This window comes from Hemitrygon akajei, chromosome 2, assembly GCF_048418815.1.
Source record: "Hemitrygon akajei chromosome 2, sHemAka1.3, whole genome shotgun sequence".
Taxonomy (NCBI): domain Eukaryota; kingdom Metazoa; phylum Chordata; class Chondrichthyes; order Myliobatiformes; family Dasyatidae; genus Hemitrygon; species Hemitrygon akajei.
Window position 1 is genome coordinate 85,944,621 of NC_133125.1, and position 18,750 is coordinate 85,963,370.

At 40.6% G+C, this 18,750-nt stretch overlaps 1 protein-coding gene across 3 annotated transcripts in view; it reads right to left on the minus strand.

Moving 5' to 3' along the window:
- LOC140714318 (contactin-associated protein-like 5) overlaps positions 1–18,750 on the minus strand; it is a 1,338,796-nt gene that overhangs the window by 540,382 nt on the left and 779,664 nt on the right. For all 3 annotated transcript variants that reach the window (XM_073025479.1, XM_073025472.1, XM_073025488.1), the window contains exons 11-13: positions 18,004–18,110; positions 11,787–11,906; positions 1,729–1,932 (exon numbers count right to left, since the gene is read on the minus strand). In XM_073025479.1, the coding sequence (XP_072881580.1) occupies positions 1,729–1,932; positions 11,787–11,906; positions 18,004–18,110 (431 nt within the window). The remainder of the gene's footprint in view (positions 1–1,728; positions 1,933–11,786; positions 11,907–18,003; positions 18,111–18,750) is intronic.

The following is an 18,750-nucleotide window of genomic DNA, read 5'->3' on the forward strand; positions in this document are numbered from 1 at the left end:
GCATATAGAGGGAAGATTGAAAATCTAAATGAGTGATGCCACAACAACAACCTCTCAGTCAACGTCAGGTCCATGAGCCAGTCTTTGTTAGGAGATCAGAGGTAGAGAGGGTCAACATCATTGAACTCTTCGGTGTTATTTCAGAGGATTCATCCTGGTTCCAGCACTTAAGTGCAATTACGAAGAAAGCACAGCAGCAGCTCTACTTCCTTAAAAGTTTACAAGGATTCAGCATGACATCTAAAACTTTGACAAGTGTCTATAGATGTATGGTGGCATCAGAGCCAGTTATGGAAATATCAATGTCCTTGGATGGAAAACCCTACAAAAAGTAGTGGATATTGGACAGTCCATCACAGGTGAAGCCCACCCCACCATTCAGCACATCTACAAAGAGCATCCATCATCAATGCTGCCATCAGGAAGGAGTTGCAGGAGCCTCAAGCTCTGCAAGACCAGCATCAGGAACTGTTATTACCCCTCAACCATCAGGCTCTTGAATTTCACTGAACTGTTCCCACAACATATGGAGTCACTTTCAAGGACTCTTCATCTCATGTTCTCAATATTTATTGCTAATTTATTTATTATTCTTATTATTTTTTATCTTTTGTATTTGCACACTTGTTGTTTGTCAGTCCTGTTGGATGTGGTCTTTCAATGATTATATTGTGTTTCTTGTATCCACAAGAGAACAAATCTCAGGGCTGTATACGGTGTAGTGTATGTACTTTGATAATAAATTTACTTTGAAAAATTTTGGAATATGGACCAGGCCAATTAGGACTGGAAAACCCTTCACCCAGGAAAATGGTGGATCTGTAGGATTCTCTGTCCCATTGGGTTGTGGATGCTCAGATGCTGTGCTGATTTTAGGATATTAAGAGAATCAAGGAATATGGGAATAAGTCTGGAAAATGGATCTGATATTGAAGATCAAACACACTGGTAATGAATGGGAGGACAAACTCAAAGGACATATGGTGGGATCTGCTCTGAATTCTAATGTTCTTTACAATTGTGAATTGTCCCATGATTAGATTAGGATGAGTAGGGTCATGAGTTGGTGGGGCAGTGTTGCTGGAAGTGTGGAAGTGCCTACTTCATGCTGTACCACTAAAATTATATATATATAATTTGTCCTCCTGCCCCACCCTGGCCCATGTTGACCAAGTTTCTTATCTAAACTAGTATCTTTTGATCGCTTTGGCCCACATTCTTCTACACAGTTCCTATCCATGTACCTGATCAATTACCTTTTGGATGTTGTTAATGCACCAGCCTGTTCCATATATGGACAGTCTCCTTGGTGAAAGTGTTGCCCCTCAGCTTCCTTTTACATCCCCCCCACCTGCCCCTCACCTTAATCCTGTGCCATCTAGTTTATGATTGCCCAATCCTGGGAAAAAGATGAGCATTCACCCCATCTCTGTCCCTCCTGATTTAATACACATACATAGCCAGTCTCTGAACCTTAAAAGCAATGTAATTTCTTCCTTTCTTAATCTTTTCTCACACCTATGGAAAACCTTGGATATGTTTCACTCTTATTCACACAGGCTGGCATGGGAAATATAGACTGACCAATCCATTGCACTGCATCCCATGGTAACTATGATCGTCAAAGACCAGTTTCACAGTAATCATGCCAGCAGAAGGAAATAAAAAGGCATTTCACAATTATGTTCTGTTGAAGGCTCTGTTATAGCTATTGGCAGATACACCTACCTGGTGTATTCAGGAGACGAGAGTTCTTACAGTGGTAGGCAATTTCCTGTTCACAGTGTTCCACACTGTTAATCATGGTCTTCAGCTGCTCCATACTGGCACTGTAGTTGAAGGATGCGATGTAAGGCCTGTCGGCTTTGGGAGAACCTTGCAATTTTGTCTCCCTCATGTTATTGTGCTGAATTATGGTCCAGGTTCTATCCTCTGTCAAAATAATGAGTACAAGATGTTAATGGAATATTACAGCTCAGTCTACATCCTGATACAAGACTGCTAAACAGGAAAATCAATTGCTGTTTTACCCAAACACCAATCTGTCGTCATTATGATTATACATTTACCATTTGAGCTGCTACATGGCGAATTTAAACTGGCATTTATTCATTTCAAATGCTTTCGGTTCATTAGTGAGAATAATGCATGCCTTCAGCACAGACCACAATCCACTCTCCTACAGTCAACCTTAGCCACTCTTTCCACAAAATGCCGCACTGTGATAATGCAAAACATATATCAGTCTCTCAGGTCCAGAGACATTAAATTCAGTTCAAGATTAGCTTTATCTGTCACACGTATATAGAAACATCAAATCATAAAGTGAAGTGGATAATTTCAGTCAAATCAAATCAGTGAAGTTTATGCTGGGCAGCCAGCAGGCATCACCAAACTTCCGGTGCCAATATAGCATGCCCACAACACACTAACCTTAACCCTGAAGTCTTAGAATGCGGGAGGATACCATAGCACCCGGATGAAACACAGGGAGAACATACAAGCTCTTTATTGAATTGAATGGGCTTTATTACTTACATCCTTCATATAGATGAGGAGTAAAAATCTTTTGATTGATAGTAATTTGTAATAAATAATGTGTTCAACAGGACAGTCAATATAACATAGAAATAAAGTCGTATCAGCATGAATTAATCAGTCTGATGGCCTGGTGGAAGAAGCTGTCCCGGAGCCTGTTGGTCCTGGCTTTTATATTGCAATACCACTTCCCGGATGGTAGCAGCTGGAACAGTTTGTGGTTGGGGTGACTCAGGTCCCCAGTGATCCTTCGGGCCTTTTTACACACCTGTCTTTGTAAATGTCCTGAATAGTGTGAAGTTCACATCTACAGATGCGCTGGGCTGTCTGCACCACTCTCTGCAGAGTCCTGCGATTGAGGGAAGTACAGTTACCATACCAGGCAGTGATGCAGCCAGTCAGGATGCTCTCAGTTGTGCTCCTATAGAAAGTTCTTAGGATTTGGGGGCCATACCAAACTTCTTCAACCATCTAAGGTGAAAGAGGCACTGTTGTGCCTTTTTCACCACACAGCCAGTATGTCCAGACCATGTGAGATCTTCAGTGATGTTTACGCCAAGGATCTTAAAGCTGTTCACACTCTCAACCCCAGATCCATTGATGTCAATAGGGGCTAGCCTGTCTCCATTCCTCCTGTCATCAACAACCAGCTTCTTTGTTTTGCAACATTGAGGGAGAGATTTTATGGGTAGTAGTGGGAATTGAACCCGGAATGGTGATTGCTGGTGCTGTAATGTGATGTGCTGACTGCTACTCTACTATGCCATTACAGCACCCATGTAGGCCAAATGAACCAGTACATTCATTGCGGTGCCTATACTTTAGGTTTCCACCAACTTTATTTCCTCTAACTACGAAACTTTCTTTTTGAACATTTTTCCACCAGATGAGAGAAGAATGAGGAGTTATGATATAGATAGTTCAGGTGCCTTGCCATTTGGCGTAGGCGATCATGTCTCTCCATCCATCACGACCCCTGACCCTCCGAATTGTAGTTGTTGCCTCCCCTGTTTCTAACCATGATGTTAATCCATCTCTCATTTTCATTCTCTGTCAGCCTGTGCTTCTTCCTCCTTCCAGCTTTCCAGTTGTAACTAAATGTTCTAATGTCTCTCTTCGCATGATGTGTCCAAAGAATTTTGATCGCTCTTTTCTGATTTTCTTAAATAATGTATGTTTTGTTTTCGTTCTCTGTAGAGCTTCTATGTTGGTTATCCTGTCTGTATTTGATATGCAGAGCATTCTTCTGAGGATCCACATCTCTGCTGCATTGATTCTTTTTTCCATTGCATTTGTGATGGTCCATGACTCACAGCCATACATCAATACAGGAAGAATGTAGCAGCTGAGAGTTCTAAGGCGGATGTCAAATGCTATTTTCTTGTTTGTTAGGATTAGGATGTTCCTCATTTCTGTAAATAGCCATTGCTGTTCTTGCTTTTATGTCTCTTTCGCATTTGCCATCAGTTGTTACCCATGATCCAAGGTGCTTGAAGTTGTGAACTTGTTTCAGGATTCAATTTCCCAATACGATCCTACAGTGTGGGATTTCAGGTTTCTTTGATATTACCATTACTTCAGTTTTCTTTTTATTTAAGGTTAGGCCAAGTTTTTCGCTTCTGTGTTGATGGTAGATACTAGTTTCTGTAAATTTACTTCAAGGTGTGCTGTCAGTACTGTATCATCCGTTGTTGATATTGTATCCTCCTATACTTATTCCAGGTAGGTCTTGTATGGTTCTCATGCTGCTTTCACTGTACAGGGAGAACAGGTCTGGTGATAGAACACAACCCTGCCTGACTCCTCGCTTTATTGGCTGATATTCACCAATCTCGTTGTCTATCCGTAAGGTTGCACTTCGTTGATATAAAAATGCATAAAATCATGAGAAGGCATAGATAGGGTGGATGCACACACTCTTTACCAGGACTGAAAAATCAAGAACTCCATGACATAGACTTAGAGTGAGAGGCAAGAGAGTTAATAGGAAGCGGAGGGGCAACATTTACATAGTGGAATGAGCTGCCAGAGGAAATAGTTGAGGCAGGTACATTGAAAACATTTGAAAAAGTACTTGGACAAGTATATGGAGAGGAACTGTTTGGAGGGATATGGGCCAAACGCAAGCAAATACAGTAATACCATAAGACATAGGAGCAGAATTAGGCCATTTGACACTTCAAGTCTGCTACACTATTCAATCATGTCTGATTTATTATCCCTCTCAACCCCATTCTCCTTCCTTCTCCCCGTAACCTTTGATGCCCTGACTAATCAAGAACCTATCAAGCTCTGCTTTATGGAAGTTACTTAGATGGGAATCTTGGTTGGCATGGTCTGGTTGGGCTGAAGGCCTGTTTCTGTGCTGTATAACCATATGATGCTTCAGAACTGTGCTTCAGCTTCCTATTCCTTTCTTTCCTATATGCTAGCTAAACTTTCTACGTTATTTGCACTGTTCTCTTTGCTTCTCTGCCTTGTTGGCAAGGCTAACACTTTTCATTCCTGCTTGTTCTTGAGATGGTGGGTTCCTTTCTTGGACCATGGTAGTCCACCTACAGAAGGAGCTGCCACAGTGGTGGTAGGTAGGGCAGAGTAATAGACAGAGATGGTGAAGGAATGGCGGTATAGCCAAGTCAGGCTAGCACGTGATTTGAAGGAGAACAGGCAGATGGTGAAGCATTTGCTTTAACTTCATTGCTTCGTAAGGAATTCACTACACACACAGTAAAATATTCCCACAGGATTTTATATTAAATATTACACTATCAATCGCTTTGGAGGATCCCATAAAAGAAATCACCACTGCATTCCTCCATCCTTAAACAGCATCAAACCATACTCTCCCCATGAATCCCATCCATAACTTTAAAGATCTCTGTCATGTAACTACTCAGTTTTAACATTTAAAATAAAGAGGCACAATCTTCTTAAGATTACCCTGATGGATATAACCTCTAAAGCCTTGATTATACTTGTAAATCTTTTCAGCACCTTCTTTAATATATTTTTGTAATATGAAATCAGTAGTGAGCTCATTAGGATTCTGTACACATTATGCTAGTTTTGTATCTTTAAAATCTACCCCTACAGAAATAAATCCTAATGCTTGTTTACAATTGACATTTAACAGATATTTTAACCCCAAGAGCAAACCACAAGAGTTAACATTTGTCCATCTACCTCACTGAGCCTAGGATGATACACAATCTGATGTCTAACCTGGGCCAATAGGGATGGCTTTTTCACAGCTCTGGGCAGGTTTGAAGATATGCATCAGCTATTTGCAAATTATCTTCACCTTTTGTTGTTGACTAAAATATATTTTGAATCTTAGGCTTTGAGAAGTACTTTCCTTGATGGATATGTGTTTATTCTGTTGGAATTCTTTGGGACACGCTCACTGACACTCCCATTAATTACGACCATTAGACTTTAAGTCATAGGAGCAGAATTAGGCCATTTGGCCAATCGACTCTGCATCACCGTTTGATCATGGCTGATTTATTTTTCCTCTCAGTCCCATTTCTCCTGCTTTTTCGACATAACTTTTGATACCCTCACTAGGCAAGAACCTATCAATGTCCACTTTAAATATAACAAAAGGTTTGGCTTCCAGAGCCATCTGTGGCAATTAATTCCACAGATTTGCCACACTCTGCCTAAAGAAATCCTTCCTCATCTCTGTTCCAAAAAGATGCCTTTGTAGGCTGAGGCTGTGCCTTCTGGTCTTAGACTCCCCCGTTATAAGAAACATCCTTTCCAAGTCCACCCATGAGATTTCAATGAGGACCCCATCAAACTTCACGAAGTACTGGCCCAGAGCCATTAAATCTGCCCACATATTAACTCTATCATTAGCAGGATAATTCTCATAAACCTCTTCTGGAGTCTCGCTCCCATGCCAGCACATGCTTTCTTAGATATGCGGGCCAAATTCTAATTTAGAGATTCATAGTTACAATTATTTTTCAATCTGCTTTTCTCTCACGTTTTCTTCCATCAGCTGTTAACACAAAATTAAGGCTGACGCTATAGAGCATGAGGTATTACTACGCTGTCACAATCATCAAAATGGTCAACAAAAAGACCTGTTTCCTCATTTGACTTTATTTCTTACATTGTTCACATACATGAGGAGTGAAAATCTTTACGTTATGTCTCCATCTAAATGTGTAATGTGCAATTTATAGTACTAAGTGGGAGTAAAAGAGACCATGCTGGAATTTTGCAGGAGAACAGGGAATCATTTCCCATTGTCCTGGCCAATATTTATTCTTTAATACACAGCACAATCATTTCCTTCCCTTTTACATTCATCATGAATCTTGAATCTTGAGTGTTGTGCACACATTTGCTGTTGTGTTAAATGTTAGACATTGTGAGCTGATCCAAGAAATAGAGCAAATATTTCATGTTGACAACCCTTTCCTTTAATCTCAGATTTCAAACATAGATAGTTCAATGATAAGCGCTAAGATAATTTGACAAAGAAAGAGGTCTTGGAGTATACAGATTTCTGAAGTAGATAATGTTGTGAAGAAGGCACGGAATGGCAAAAGCACAGGAAGACAATTGCAGGACCATTACACTAGGTTAGTTTGAAACATTCATTCAGCCACGGCACAAGGTCCTTGTCCTCACTTGTAGCAACACAGTAAAGATGGGGGGGGGGAATGGGGGGAGGAGATGTTGGAAGATGTTACCAGAATTGGAGAAGGTTAATATTATAAACTTATTTTCTTTTGGAGCTTCGAAGATTAAGGTGAAATTTAATCAGGGTGCATAAAAAATGGGAAAGTGATAACTCAGTGTAACAGATTTAAGGTTATTGTTAGAAGGATTAATGATGAGCTAAGGATTACTTTGTTATGAAACGTACGATGGAGTGTTCATATTCTTTAAATCACAAACTGAGAGCATAGGGACAGAAGCCTTGTCACATTTAAAGAGTATGGACACAACCACTTAAAACACCTGAATCCTGATGGCTTAGAACTGAGAATAGGAAAGTGAGATTATTGACCCACCTGAACAATAGCAATACCTAAGTAGGTTGCTATTTATTGATTACAGCTCAGTGTTCAACACAACCATACCCTCTTTCAACAAGCTCCAAAACCTGGACATCTGTAAATTCCTCTGCAGCTGGAACCTTGATATCCTCACAGGGAGACCATCGTCAATGCAGATCGTAAATAACATCTCTTCTCACTGAAAATCAACACTGGTGCACCCCAAGGATGTGTGCTTTACTCAGCCTTGCTCGCTCTAAAACCATGACCGTGGCTAGGCGCAACTCAAATGCCATCTATAAATCTATAAAGGACACAACTATTGTTAGCAGAATTTCAGATGGTGATGAGGAGGTGTACAGAAGTAAGATAGATTAGCTGGTCAACTGGGGTCACAAGAACAATCTTGCATTAAACGTCAGTAGGATGAAGGAATTGATTGTGGACTTCAGGAAGGGGAAGTTGAGGGAACACAGACTGATCCTTATTGCGGGATCAGCAGTGGAAAGGGTGAGCAGTTTTAAGTTACTGGGTGTCATCATCTCTGAGGATCTATCCTGTGCCCAATATACTGATGCAATTACAAAGAAGGCATGGCAGCAGCTATATTTCATTAAGAATTTGAGGAGATTTTGTTTGTAACTAAAGATACTCACAAATTCTACAGATATACCATGGAGAACATTCTAACTAGTTTCTGCCTGGTATAGAGAGGCCACTGCACAGGATTGGAAAGAGTTGTCAACTCAGCTGACTCCATCGTGGGCACTAGTCTCCCAAGTATATAAAGATATCTCCAAAAGGCAGCATCCATCATTCAGGAAATACCCTCTTTGCTACCTTGAAGGAGGAGTTACAGGAGCCCAAAGACACACACACTCAATGCTTCAGGAACAGTTTCTTCCCATGTGCCATCAGATTTCTGAATGGATAATTAATCCATGAACATTACCTCATTTTCTTGCTGTCTTTTTGCACCACTTATTTAATTTATTTTATACACACACACACACACACACACACACACACACACACATAATGCAATTTAGAGGTTTTTTATTATTAGGTATCGCAATGTACTGCTGCTGCAAAACAACAAAGTTCGTGACATATGCCTTTGATATTAAACCTGATTATAGACAATAGACAATAGGTGCAGAAGTAGACCATTCGGCCCTTCGAGCCTGCACCGCCATTTTGAGATCATGGCTGATCAATTCCTATCAATACCCGGTTCCTGCCTTGTCCCCATATCCCTTGATTCCCCTATTCACAAGATACCTATCTAGCTCCTTCTTGAAAGCATCCAGAGAATTGGCCTCCACTACCTTCCGAGGCAGTGCATTCCGGACCCCCACAACTCTCTGGGAGAAGAAGTTTTTCCTTAACTCTATCCTAAATGACCTACCCCTTATTCTCAAACCATGCCCTCTGGTACTGGACTCTCCCAGCATCTGGAACATATTTCCTGCCTCTATCTTGTCCAATCCCTTAATAATCTTATATGTTTCAATCAGATCCCCTCTCAATCTCCTTAATTCCAGCGTATAGAAGTCCAGTCTCTCTAACCTCTCTGCGTAAGACAGTCCAGACATCCCAGGAATTAACCTCGTGAATCTATGCTGCACTTCCTCTACAGCCAGGATGTCCTTCCTTAACCCTGGAGACCAAAACTGTACACAATACTCCAGGTGTGGTCTCACCAGGGCTCTGTACAAATGCAAGAGGATTTCCTTGCTCTTGTACTCAATTCCCTTTGTAATAAAGGCCAACATTCCATTAGCCTTCTTCACTGCCTGCTGCACTTGCTCATTCACCTTCAGTGACTGATGAACAAGGACTCTGAGATCTCTTTGTATTTCTCCCTTACCTAACTCTACACCGTTCAGATAATAATCTGCCTTCCTGTTCTTACTCCCAAAGTGGATAACCTCACACTTATTCACATTAAACGCCATCTGCCAAGTATCTGCCCACTCACCCAGCCTATCCAAGTCACCCTGAATTCTCCTAACATCCTCATCACATGTCACACTGCCACTCAGCTTAGTATCATCAGCAAATTTGCTGATGTTATTTTCTATGCCTTCATCCAAATTGTTAACATAAATGGTAAACAGCTGTGGTCCCAATACTGAGCCCTGTGGCACCCCACTAGTCACCACCTGCCATTCCGAGAAACAACCATTCACCGCTACCCTTTGCTTTCTATCTGCCAACCAGTTTTCTATCCATGTCAATACCTTCCCCCCGATGCCCTGAGCTTTGATTTTACCCACCAATCTCCTATGTGGGACCTTATCAAATGCCTTCTGAAAATCGAGGTACACTACATCCACTGGATCTCCCCCGTCTAACTTCCTGGTTACATCCTCGAAAAACTCCAACAGATTAGTCAAGCATGATTTACCATTGGTAAATCCATGCTGGCTCGGCCCAATCCTATCACTGCTATCTAGATATGCCACTATTTCATCCTTAATAATGGACTCTAGCATCTTTCCCACCACCGATGTCAGGCTGACAGGTCGATAGTTCTCTGTTTTCTCCCTCCCTCCTTTCTTAAAAAGTGGGATAACATTAGCCATTCTCCAATCCTCAGGAACTGATCCTGAATCTAAGGAACATTGGAAAATGATTACCAATGCATCCACAATTTCCAGGGCCACCTCCTTTAGTACCCTAGGGTGCAGACCATCTGGACCTGGGGATTTGTCAGCCTTCAGTCCCATCAGTCTTCTCATCACCGTTTCCTTCCGAATGTCAATCTGTTTCATTTCCTCTGTTACCCTATGTCCTTGGCCCATCCATACATCTGGGAGATTGCTTGTGTCTTCCTTAGTGAAAACAGATCTAAAGTTCTCATTAAACTCTTCTGCCATTTCTCTGTTTCCCATAACAATTTCACCCAATTCATTCTTCAAGGGCCCAACATTGTTCTTAACTATCTTCTTTCTCTTCACATACCTAAAGAAGCTTTTGCTATCTTCCTTTATATTCCTGGCTAGCTTGCGTTCGTACCTCATTTTTTCACCCTGTATTGTCTTTTTAGTTAGGTTCTGTTGTTCCTTAAAAACTTCCCAATCATCTGTCCTCCCACTCACCTTAGCTCTGTCATATTTCCTTTTTTTTAATGCTATGCAATCTCTGACTTCCTTTGTCAACCACTGTGGCCCCATTCCCCCCTTTGAATCCTTCCTTCTCTGGGGGATGAACTGATTTTGCACCTTGTGCATTATTCCCAAGAATACCTGCCATTGCTGTTCCACTGTCTTTTCTACTAGGCTATCCGTCCAGTCAACTTTGGCCAGCTCCTCCCTCATGGCTCCATAGTTTCCCCTGTTCATCTGCAACACTGACACCTCCGAGCTGCCCTTATCCTTCTCAAATTGCAGATAAAAGCTTATCATATTGTGATCACTACCTCCTAATGGCTCCTTTACTGCAAGATCGCTTATCAAATCCTGTTCATTACATAACACTAAATCCAGAATAGTCTTGTCCCTGGTCAGCTCTCGTACAAGCTGTTCCAAGAATGCATCCCGTAGGCACTCTACAAACTCCCTATCCTGTGGTCCAGATTCCTGATACTAATAGTTTTTTGAGGGAGAATGGAAATAGTGATCTAAAATAGCTTTATTTTTTCCAATAACTTTAAATGATTCCAAGATTTGTTCCAATTGCTCTGGAAAGAGTTGCTAGCAAGTGCAGCACGTAAATTGATTCTGTTTATATGACTCCACCTGCACAGATCTCCTGAAGTTGCCACTAGTTCCACAGAAAGCCAGTTGTATGGCTACTCCCGTGAAATTCAGTCAAATTGCTCTGTAGATGATCTGTAGCCATGTCAGAACAAAAACATTAAGTCTTCACAGCAGAAGAATAGTGGAATACCTAGGCCAGAATATCTCAGGCCAGAATATGCCCCATCAAACCATAAGGCAAGGGAATTAGTTTGAGCTAATTGCAGAAGCCCATAGTATGACTGAATTATCACTCTGAGCATGATAAATGAGGACTGTAGAAGAATTAATCAATATCTAATTTGGCAAGGGTCATATCTTGTTAACAATTGCTTTAGTTATTGCCTCTTCTGGCATTTAAGCGATACATTTCCAAATAATTTTGACCTAATATATTTCATGGGTTCGTGATGTACTTGTGTTTATTCTCATTTTGACTCTGTCAGCAAGATGAATAACTTATAATCTTTAAAGAAAGGGACAATCTCACCTGTCATATTACAGTAGACGAGCAGGGGCGCCTGTGGGCCACTGCCATCGGGATCAATGGAGAAGAAACCTGATGTGTTCCCTGTATGTTTGTACGACTCGCAGGATTGCTTGTACCTAGCTAAAGAATAAGAAGAAGTCTAGTATCAGTGTGACGGGTTCCTTTACAAAATATCAAAGTTCAAAGTAAATTTATTATAAAGATATATATATATATATATCACCAGATTCAACCCTGGGCTTCATTTTCTTGCAGGCATACTCAATAAATGCAATAGTCATAATAGAATCAATGAAAGACATCACCAACTGTGTGAACAACCAGTGTGCAAATGCCAACAAGATGTGCAAATACAAAAGAAAAAAGAGGAACTAATAATGATAAGTAAGTAAGCAATAAATATAGAAAAGATGAGTTGAAGATTCCTTGAAATTGAGACCATAGGTTGTGGGAACAGTTCAGTGATGGGGAAAGTGAAGTTGAGTGAAGTTGTCCTCTCTCATTCAGGAGCCTGATGCTTGAGGTACAGTAACTGTTCCTGACCCTGGTGGCGTGAGTTGTAATGCTCCTGCACCTTCTTCCTGATGGAAGCAGTGAGAAGACTGCATGATCTGGGTAGTGGGGGTGCCTGATGATGGATGTGCTCAATGATGGGGCTGGATTTTCCTGTGATGGACTGGGCTGTATCCACTACTTTTTGTAGGATTTTGTGTTCAAGGGCATCAGTGTTTCCATACCAGGCTGTGAAGCAGCCCGTCAATATGTAGACTATGCATCTACAGAAGTTTGTCAAAGTTTTAGATATCATGCTGAATCTTCGCAAACTTCTAAGGAAGTAGAGGCACTGCGGTATTTTCTTTGTAATTGCACTTACAGGCTGGGCCTGGGCCAAGTCCTCCAAAATAATAACACGGAGGTATTTAAAGTTGCTGGCATCATCCATCTATGATCTCCCAATGATGACTGACTCATGGACCTTTGGTTTCCTCCTCCTGTACTCAATAATCATCTCCTTAGTTCTGTTGACATGGAGTGAGATGTTGTTGTGGCACCACTCAACTCAATTTTAAATCCCTCTCCTATATGCTTATTCATCACCATCTTTGATTTGGCCAATGACAGTGGTGTTGTCAGCAAACTTAAATATGATATTGGAGCTGTGCATAACTACACAGTCATAAGTGTAGAGTAGAGCAGAGGGCCAAGCACATAACATTGTGGAGGAGATGATTGGGGTCTGCAAATGAAGAAATTGAGGCCAAGTTATTGAAGCTCATTGAATAGTTTTGAGGAAATGATAGTATCGAATGCGAGCTGTAGTCGATAAAAAGCATCCTGATGTATGCATCTTTGCTGTTCAGATGTTCCAGGGTCACGTGAAGAGTCAATGAAATGGCATCTGTTATGGATCTGCTGTGCTGGTAGAAAAATTCGAACAGGTGCAGGTCACTTCTCAGGCAGGAGTTGATATGGTTTATCACCAACCTCTCTAACTTCTCATTACAGTGGATGTATATACTATTGGACAATAGTCATGAAGGCAGGTTACCATGTTCGTTTTAGCCAGCAGTATAATTGAAGACTGTTTGAGGCAGGTGGGTACCTCAGACTGACTCAGCGAGAGGTTAAGGATCTCAGTGAACACTCTAACCAGTTGATCAGCACAGATCTTTAGTACTTGGCTAGGTACTCTGTATGCTTTCTACATATTCACTCTCCCAACTCCAATGGTTCACCAGTGCCATCTTGCTATCACCTCACAGGAGGGGTTAAAAAGATCTCCAGCACTCTGATAACAATTTTGCTGCTGACAGTAACCAGAGCAACCGCATTAAATGAGACAAATAGTGACTTCAAAGTTCAAAGTGAATTTATTTTCAATGCACACATATGTGACCATATACTACCTTGAGATTAATTTTCTTGCAGATATTCAGAGCAAAACAAAGAAATACAATGGAATCAATGAAAGAAAAACTACACACAAATGCAGAATGACAAATAACCAATGTGTAAAAGAAGATCCTAATGTGTGTAAATAAATAATATTGACAACATGAGTTGACAAGTCCTTGAAAGTGAGTCCATAGGATATGGAATCTATTCAGAGTTGGGGTGAGTGAAGTTATCCATGCTAGTTCAGGAGTCTGATGGTTGAAGGGTAATAACTGTTACTGAACCTGGTAGTGTGGGACCTAAGGCTCGTGTACTTCCTTGCTGATGGCAGCAGCGAGAAGAGTTTATGGACTGAATGGTGGGGGTTCCTGATGACGGACACTGCTTTCTTGTGGCAATGCTCCTTGTAGATGTGCTCAATGGTGGGAAGGGCATTTCCAGTGATGAACTGGGCTGTATCCACCAATTTTCATAGACTTTTCCGTTCTTGGGCATTGTTGTTTCCATATCAGGTGGTGATGCCACTAGTTAGGATACACTCCACTGTGTATCTATCGATGTTTGTCGAAGTTTTTGATGCAAACTTCTAAGTGAGTTGAGGTGTTGTTGTACCTTCTTTGTGATGGCACTTATGTTCTGGTCTCAGCACAGATCCTCTGATATGATAACACCAAGGAATTTAACGTTACTGACCTTCTCCAGCTTCGATTCTCTAGTGAAGACTGGCTCATGGACCCCTGGCTTTTTACTCCCATTGTCAGTCTTTTAGTCAGGGTCAGCAGTCTCTGCCTGTATTTATTCCATTTTAGAGATACAGTGCAGAACAGCCCCTTCCGGCCAAATGAGCCACTCTACCTGGCAACCCACCTGTTTAAACATAACCCGATCATGGGACAATTTTCAGTAACCAATTAACCACCAGCCAGTACCACTTAGGACTGTGGGAGTACACCAGAGCACCCAGAGGAAGCTCACACCCACAGGGGAAGAAAGTACAAACTTTCTTATAGAAGACACTACAACTGAACTTCAAACTCAGATGCCCCAAGCTATAATAGTACTGCCCTTACTGCTCTGCCACCATGGTGTCCTATAGCTTATGTATAATCTTTTCATAAAATTCTATTGTATTTTGTTTCTTGCAAGAAAATGAATCCTCAAGGTAGCATATATGTACATACTGTGATGATAAATTTACTTTAAATGTTGAGTTTGATGACAAAATCACCTGGGGATAAGTTCAGTGATGGCAGTAAAGAGTATCCTAACAAGCTGCAATACTGTTTGGTGTGAATACTGCACTTCAGTGAACAGAAAAGATCTGCAATGGGCAAGTCACAACTGTCCAATGCATCATTGGCACCATCAAAGACATTATACAGAAAGGTGTCCGAAAAGGGCCAGGAACATCATAAAGGATTTCACACACCCTGGTAATGTACTTTTTTGTTTCGTTTCATCTGGGAGGAGGATACAGTACCCACACCAGGACCATCAGACTCAAAAGCAGTTTCTTTCCCCAAGCAGTAAGGCTGATCAATACCTCTGCCCGCTAACTCCACCACTACTTTATTATATCCTGTCAGTCACCTTATGTACAGCCTAACGTCACTTTATCAATACACAATCAGTGTATGTATACTGTATAAGCTATTTTATGTATTTATATTTATTACATTTTGTTTTATTATTATTGTTGTATTCGTTATCTTTGTTTCTTCTTATGCTGATTCGGATCTGGGGTAACAAGTATTTTGTTCTCCTTGCACTTGTGTACAGGAAATAATATTAAACTACTTTGAATCTTAAATCTTTGAATTTGGAAGTTACTGCAGTAAAGGAACCCAAAATCTCTAGATTCATGGGAATCACTAGTCTTGTTTACCAAGGTACTTCAAGAGAGCTCATTCACTTCTGCAGGATTTTTTTATAGCAGCAGTACTTTTAATGTGAAACTGGCAATTTTAGGATTATTGATGTGACTGTAAATGTACTGGTGAAGAAAGGGGTGTTAAAAAAACTGCATTTCAATTAAGGATATACAAGGCATGCTTTAATGCAGAGTAGAAACCTTCAGTTTCTTGTAGGGAAAGCAACATCTCTTTTTGTCATTGTCTTTGTTCTTGCTCAGTGCACAAATTTAAATAGATGCCTCTATTCATGTTAACAGTGCTGCAGACTGAGATTACAGAAGAGCATACCATAGAGAGAAACAACATTTGCTGATGAAAGCATCAAGGTGTTTAAAAATTAGAGCTTTGTCTTCTGAGAATGAAAATGGTGAATAAAATAAGAAGCTCTCATCAGGGATGTGGAAGGCGAACAGGAGAAAGACGTTGGAAAGGTGGGGGTGGGGGGAATTAAACCAGTTCAAAGTCATTTTTTAAATCAAAGTACATATGTCACTATATACTGTACAATCTTGAGATTCCGTTTCTTGTGGGCATACACAGTAAATACAAAAAAAACCGCAATTGAATCAATGAAAGACCGCATACAATGGGATGGACAAACAACCAATGTGCAAATGGCAACAAACTGTGCAAATACAAAATGAGAAAATAAAATAACAATAATAAATAAATAAGCAACAAATATCAAGAACATGAGGTGCGGAATCCATAGGTTGTGGGAACAGTTCGGCGATGGGGTAGATTGGCATAGATGCAATTGGCTAAAATGCCACTTTCCTTGCTATACCACTATATAACCCCATGGTTCCATCAGAATCAGTTTTATTATCCCTGACATATATCATGAAATTTGATGTTTCGAACAAATAAATAAATAAACAAACAAATAAGAAAATAAATCATGCTAAAGAAGAATGGTGAGGTAGGTAAGGCCTGATGAAGGGTCTCAGGCCAAAACATTGACCGTTTACTCTTTTCCATAGATGCAGCCTGGTCTGCTGAGTTCCTCCAAGAATTTGTCTGTGTTGCTTAGATTTCCAGCATCTCCAGATTTACTTATCATAGTGAGGTAGTATTCACAGACCGTTCTGAAACTTGATGGCCAATTGAGATTGGGTCTTCAGGCTCTTGCACCTTCTTCCTGATGGTATTAAAGAGAAGAGAGCATGTCTCAAGTGGTGAGGGTCCTTAATGATAGACCCATCTCCTTGAGGCACCGCCTTTTGAAAATGACCTCGATGAAGGAAGTTTGTGCCCAAGATGGAGCTCTGTTCCTTCCTTCACAGATGCTGCCTGACCTAATGGGATTTCCAGCGTTTCTTGGTCCAACAACATTAATGTCAAGAACAAGAAAGATCACTAATGCCTCTACTTCGGCTAAAGAAATTAAGCATGCCCCAATCAACTCTTCCTATTTTTTATTGATGCACCAAAGAAAGCATTCTGTAAGGGTGCATAAGGGCTTGTCATGGCAACTACTCTGCATGTGACAGCAAGAAACTACAGTGAGTTTTGGACAGAGTTCAGCATGTCACAGGAACCAGGTTCCGCTCCATGGACTCTTGTCTGCACAACTCACTGCCTTAGTAAAGCAGCCAGGATAGTCAATGACCCTGCACAGCCTAGACATCTCTCATCTCCCCTTAAGATACAAAAGCCTGAAAGCACGTACACCATGCTAAAGTACAGCTTCTATCCCACTGTTATCAGACCCTCAAATGCAGGTCTTGTATGATAAGATGGACCCTTGTCCTCAATTTTCCTCGTTATGAACCTGCACTGCACTTTTTCTGTAGTTTTTACACTTTATTCTGCATTGTTATTATTTTACCTTATTCTACTTCAATGCACTGTGTCATGATCTGATCTGTATGAGCAGTCTGCAAGACAAGCTTTTCACTCTATCTTGGTACATGTGGTAATAATAAACCAATACCAATACCTTTTTTTTTGTTTGTTTCAATTTTCCAGTATTTAGCTACACTTTAGTGAAGAAGTGAAGACAGGTGACAGATTGCAATAAGAAGTTTAAATCCTATTTTTGCAGGAGGTCATCGGTGCTGTGTCAAGTGCTGGTTTAAAATCTGATCCTGATAGATTTTAATTAACCCAAGATTCAGAAGGCCATCTGCCCCAACAGATGCTACTTGACCTATTGATTTCCTCCAGCAGTTAGTATGTTGCTCCAGATTCCAACATCTGTCATCTCTTGTGTATTCTTTGAGTCAAATAACTTGGTGGCCAAGAGAACAGGTTCAAGTCATCCTTTTTACTGTGCCAATGGAGTCAAAGTGCAATGAGCTCAACCTATTGAAACCCAGTGTCCCACGTCCACACAAATTTGTCAGCAGTACAACCAGCAGTGATGAATGTGATGAATGAAACACAGTTGGCTCAGCGATACTCACAGTTATGGCAGGTAGCCCCTGTGTAGCCCGTCCCTGTGCAGTCACAGTAGAACGTACTCCAGGATTGAGAGCATTCTCCTCCATGTTCACAGTAATTTGGTAAGCACCTATTGCACAATAAAATACTCATGACTATATAGAAAAATAGTCTCACATGGTAAACTAAACCTGCTCCCTGTAGATACACCAGTTAATCACATATGATACATCTATAATTAGTGTTTGATTGGAAATCATGTTGAGGATGACCGTGAAGAGCACTATGTACTTGCACCATGAGAAGTTTATAGCAGATCATTTTGAACTTACAACCTAGTCTGAAGGCTGGGGTTCACTGATTTTTGCTTTACTCTTCACTGACTTTTTTAAGTCTTCCAACACTTTAGAATCAGAATTAGAATCATATGCCAGTGATATTGAACCTGATTTTGTTTATAAAACTATATAATAAAACTATAAATTACAATAAGAAATATATATTCATATACATATATATAAATATAAAGAGAAAAGTAAAATAAATAATCAGTGCAAATTAGAGGAAAAATACTGAGGTACAGTAGTGTTCATGGAGTCATTGTCCATTCATAAATCTGATGTCAGAGGGGAAGAAGCTGTCGCTGAAACGTTGAGTATATGTCCTCAAGCTCCTGTACTTCTTTGATGTTAGCAATGGCAAGAGGAAATGTCCTCGGTGATGGGAGTCCTTAATAAAGCATGTCACCTTTTTGAGGCATCACCTTTTGA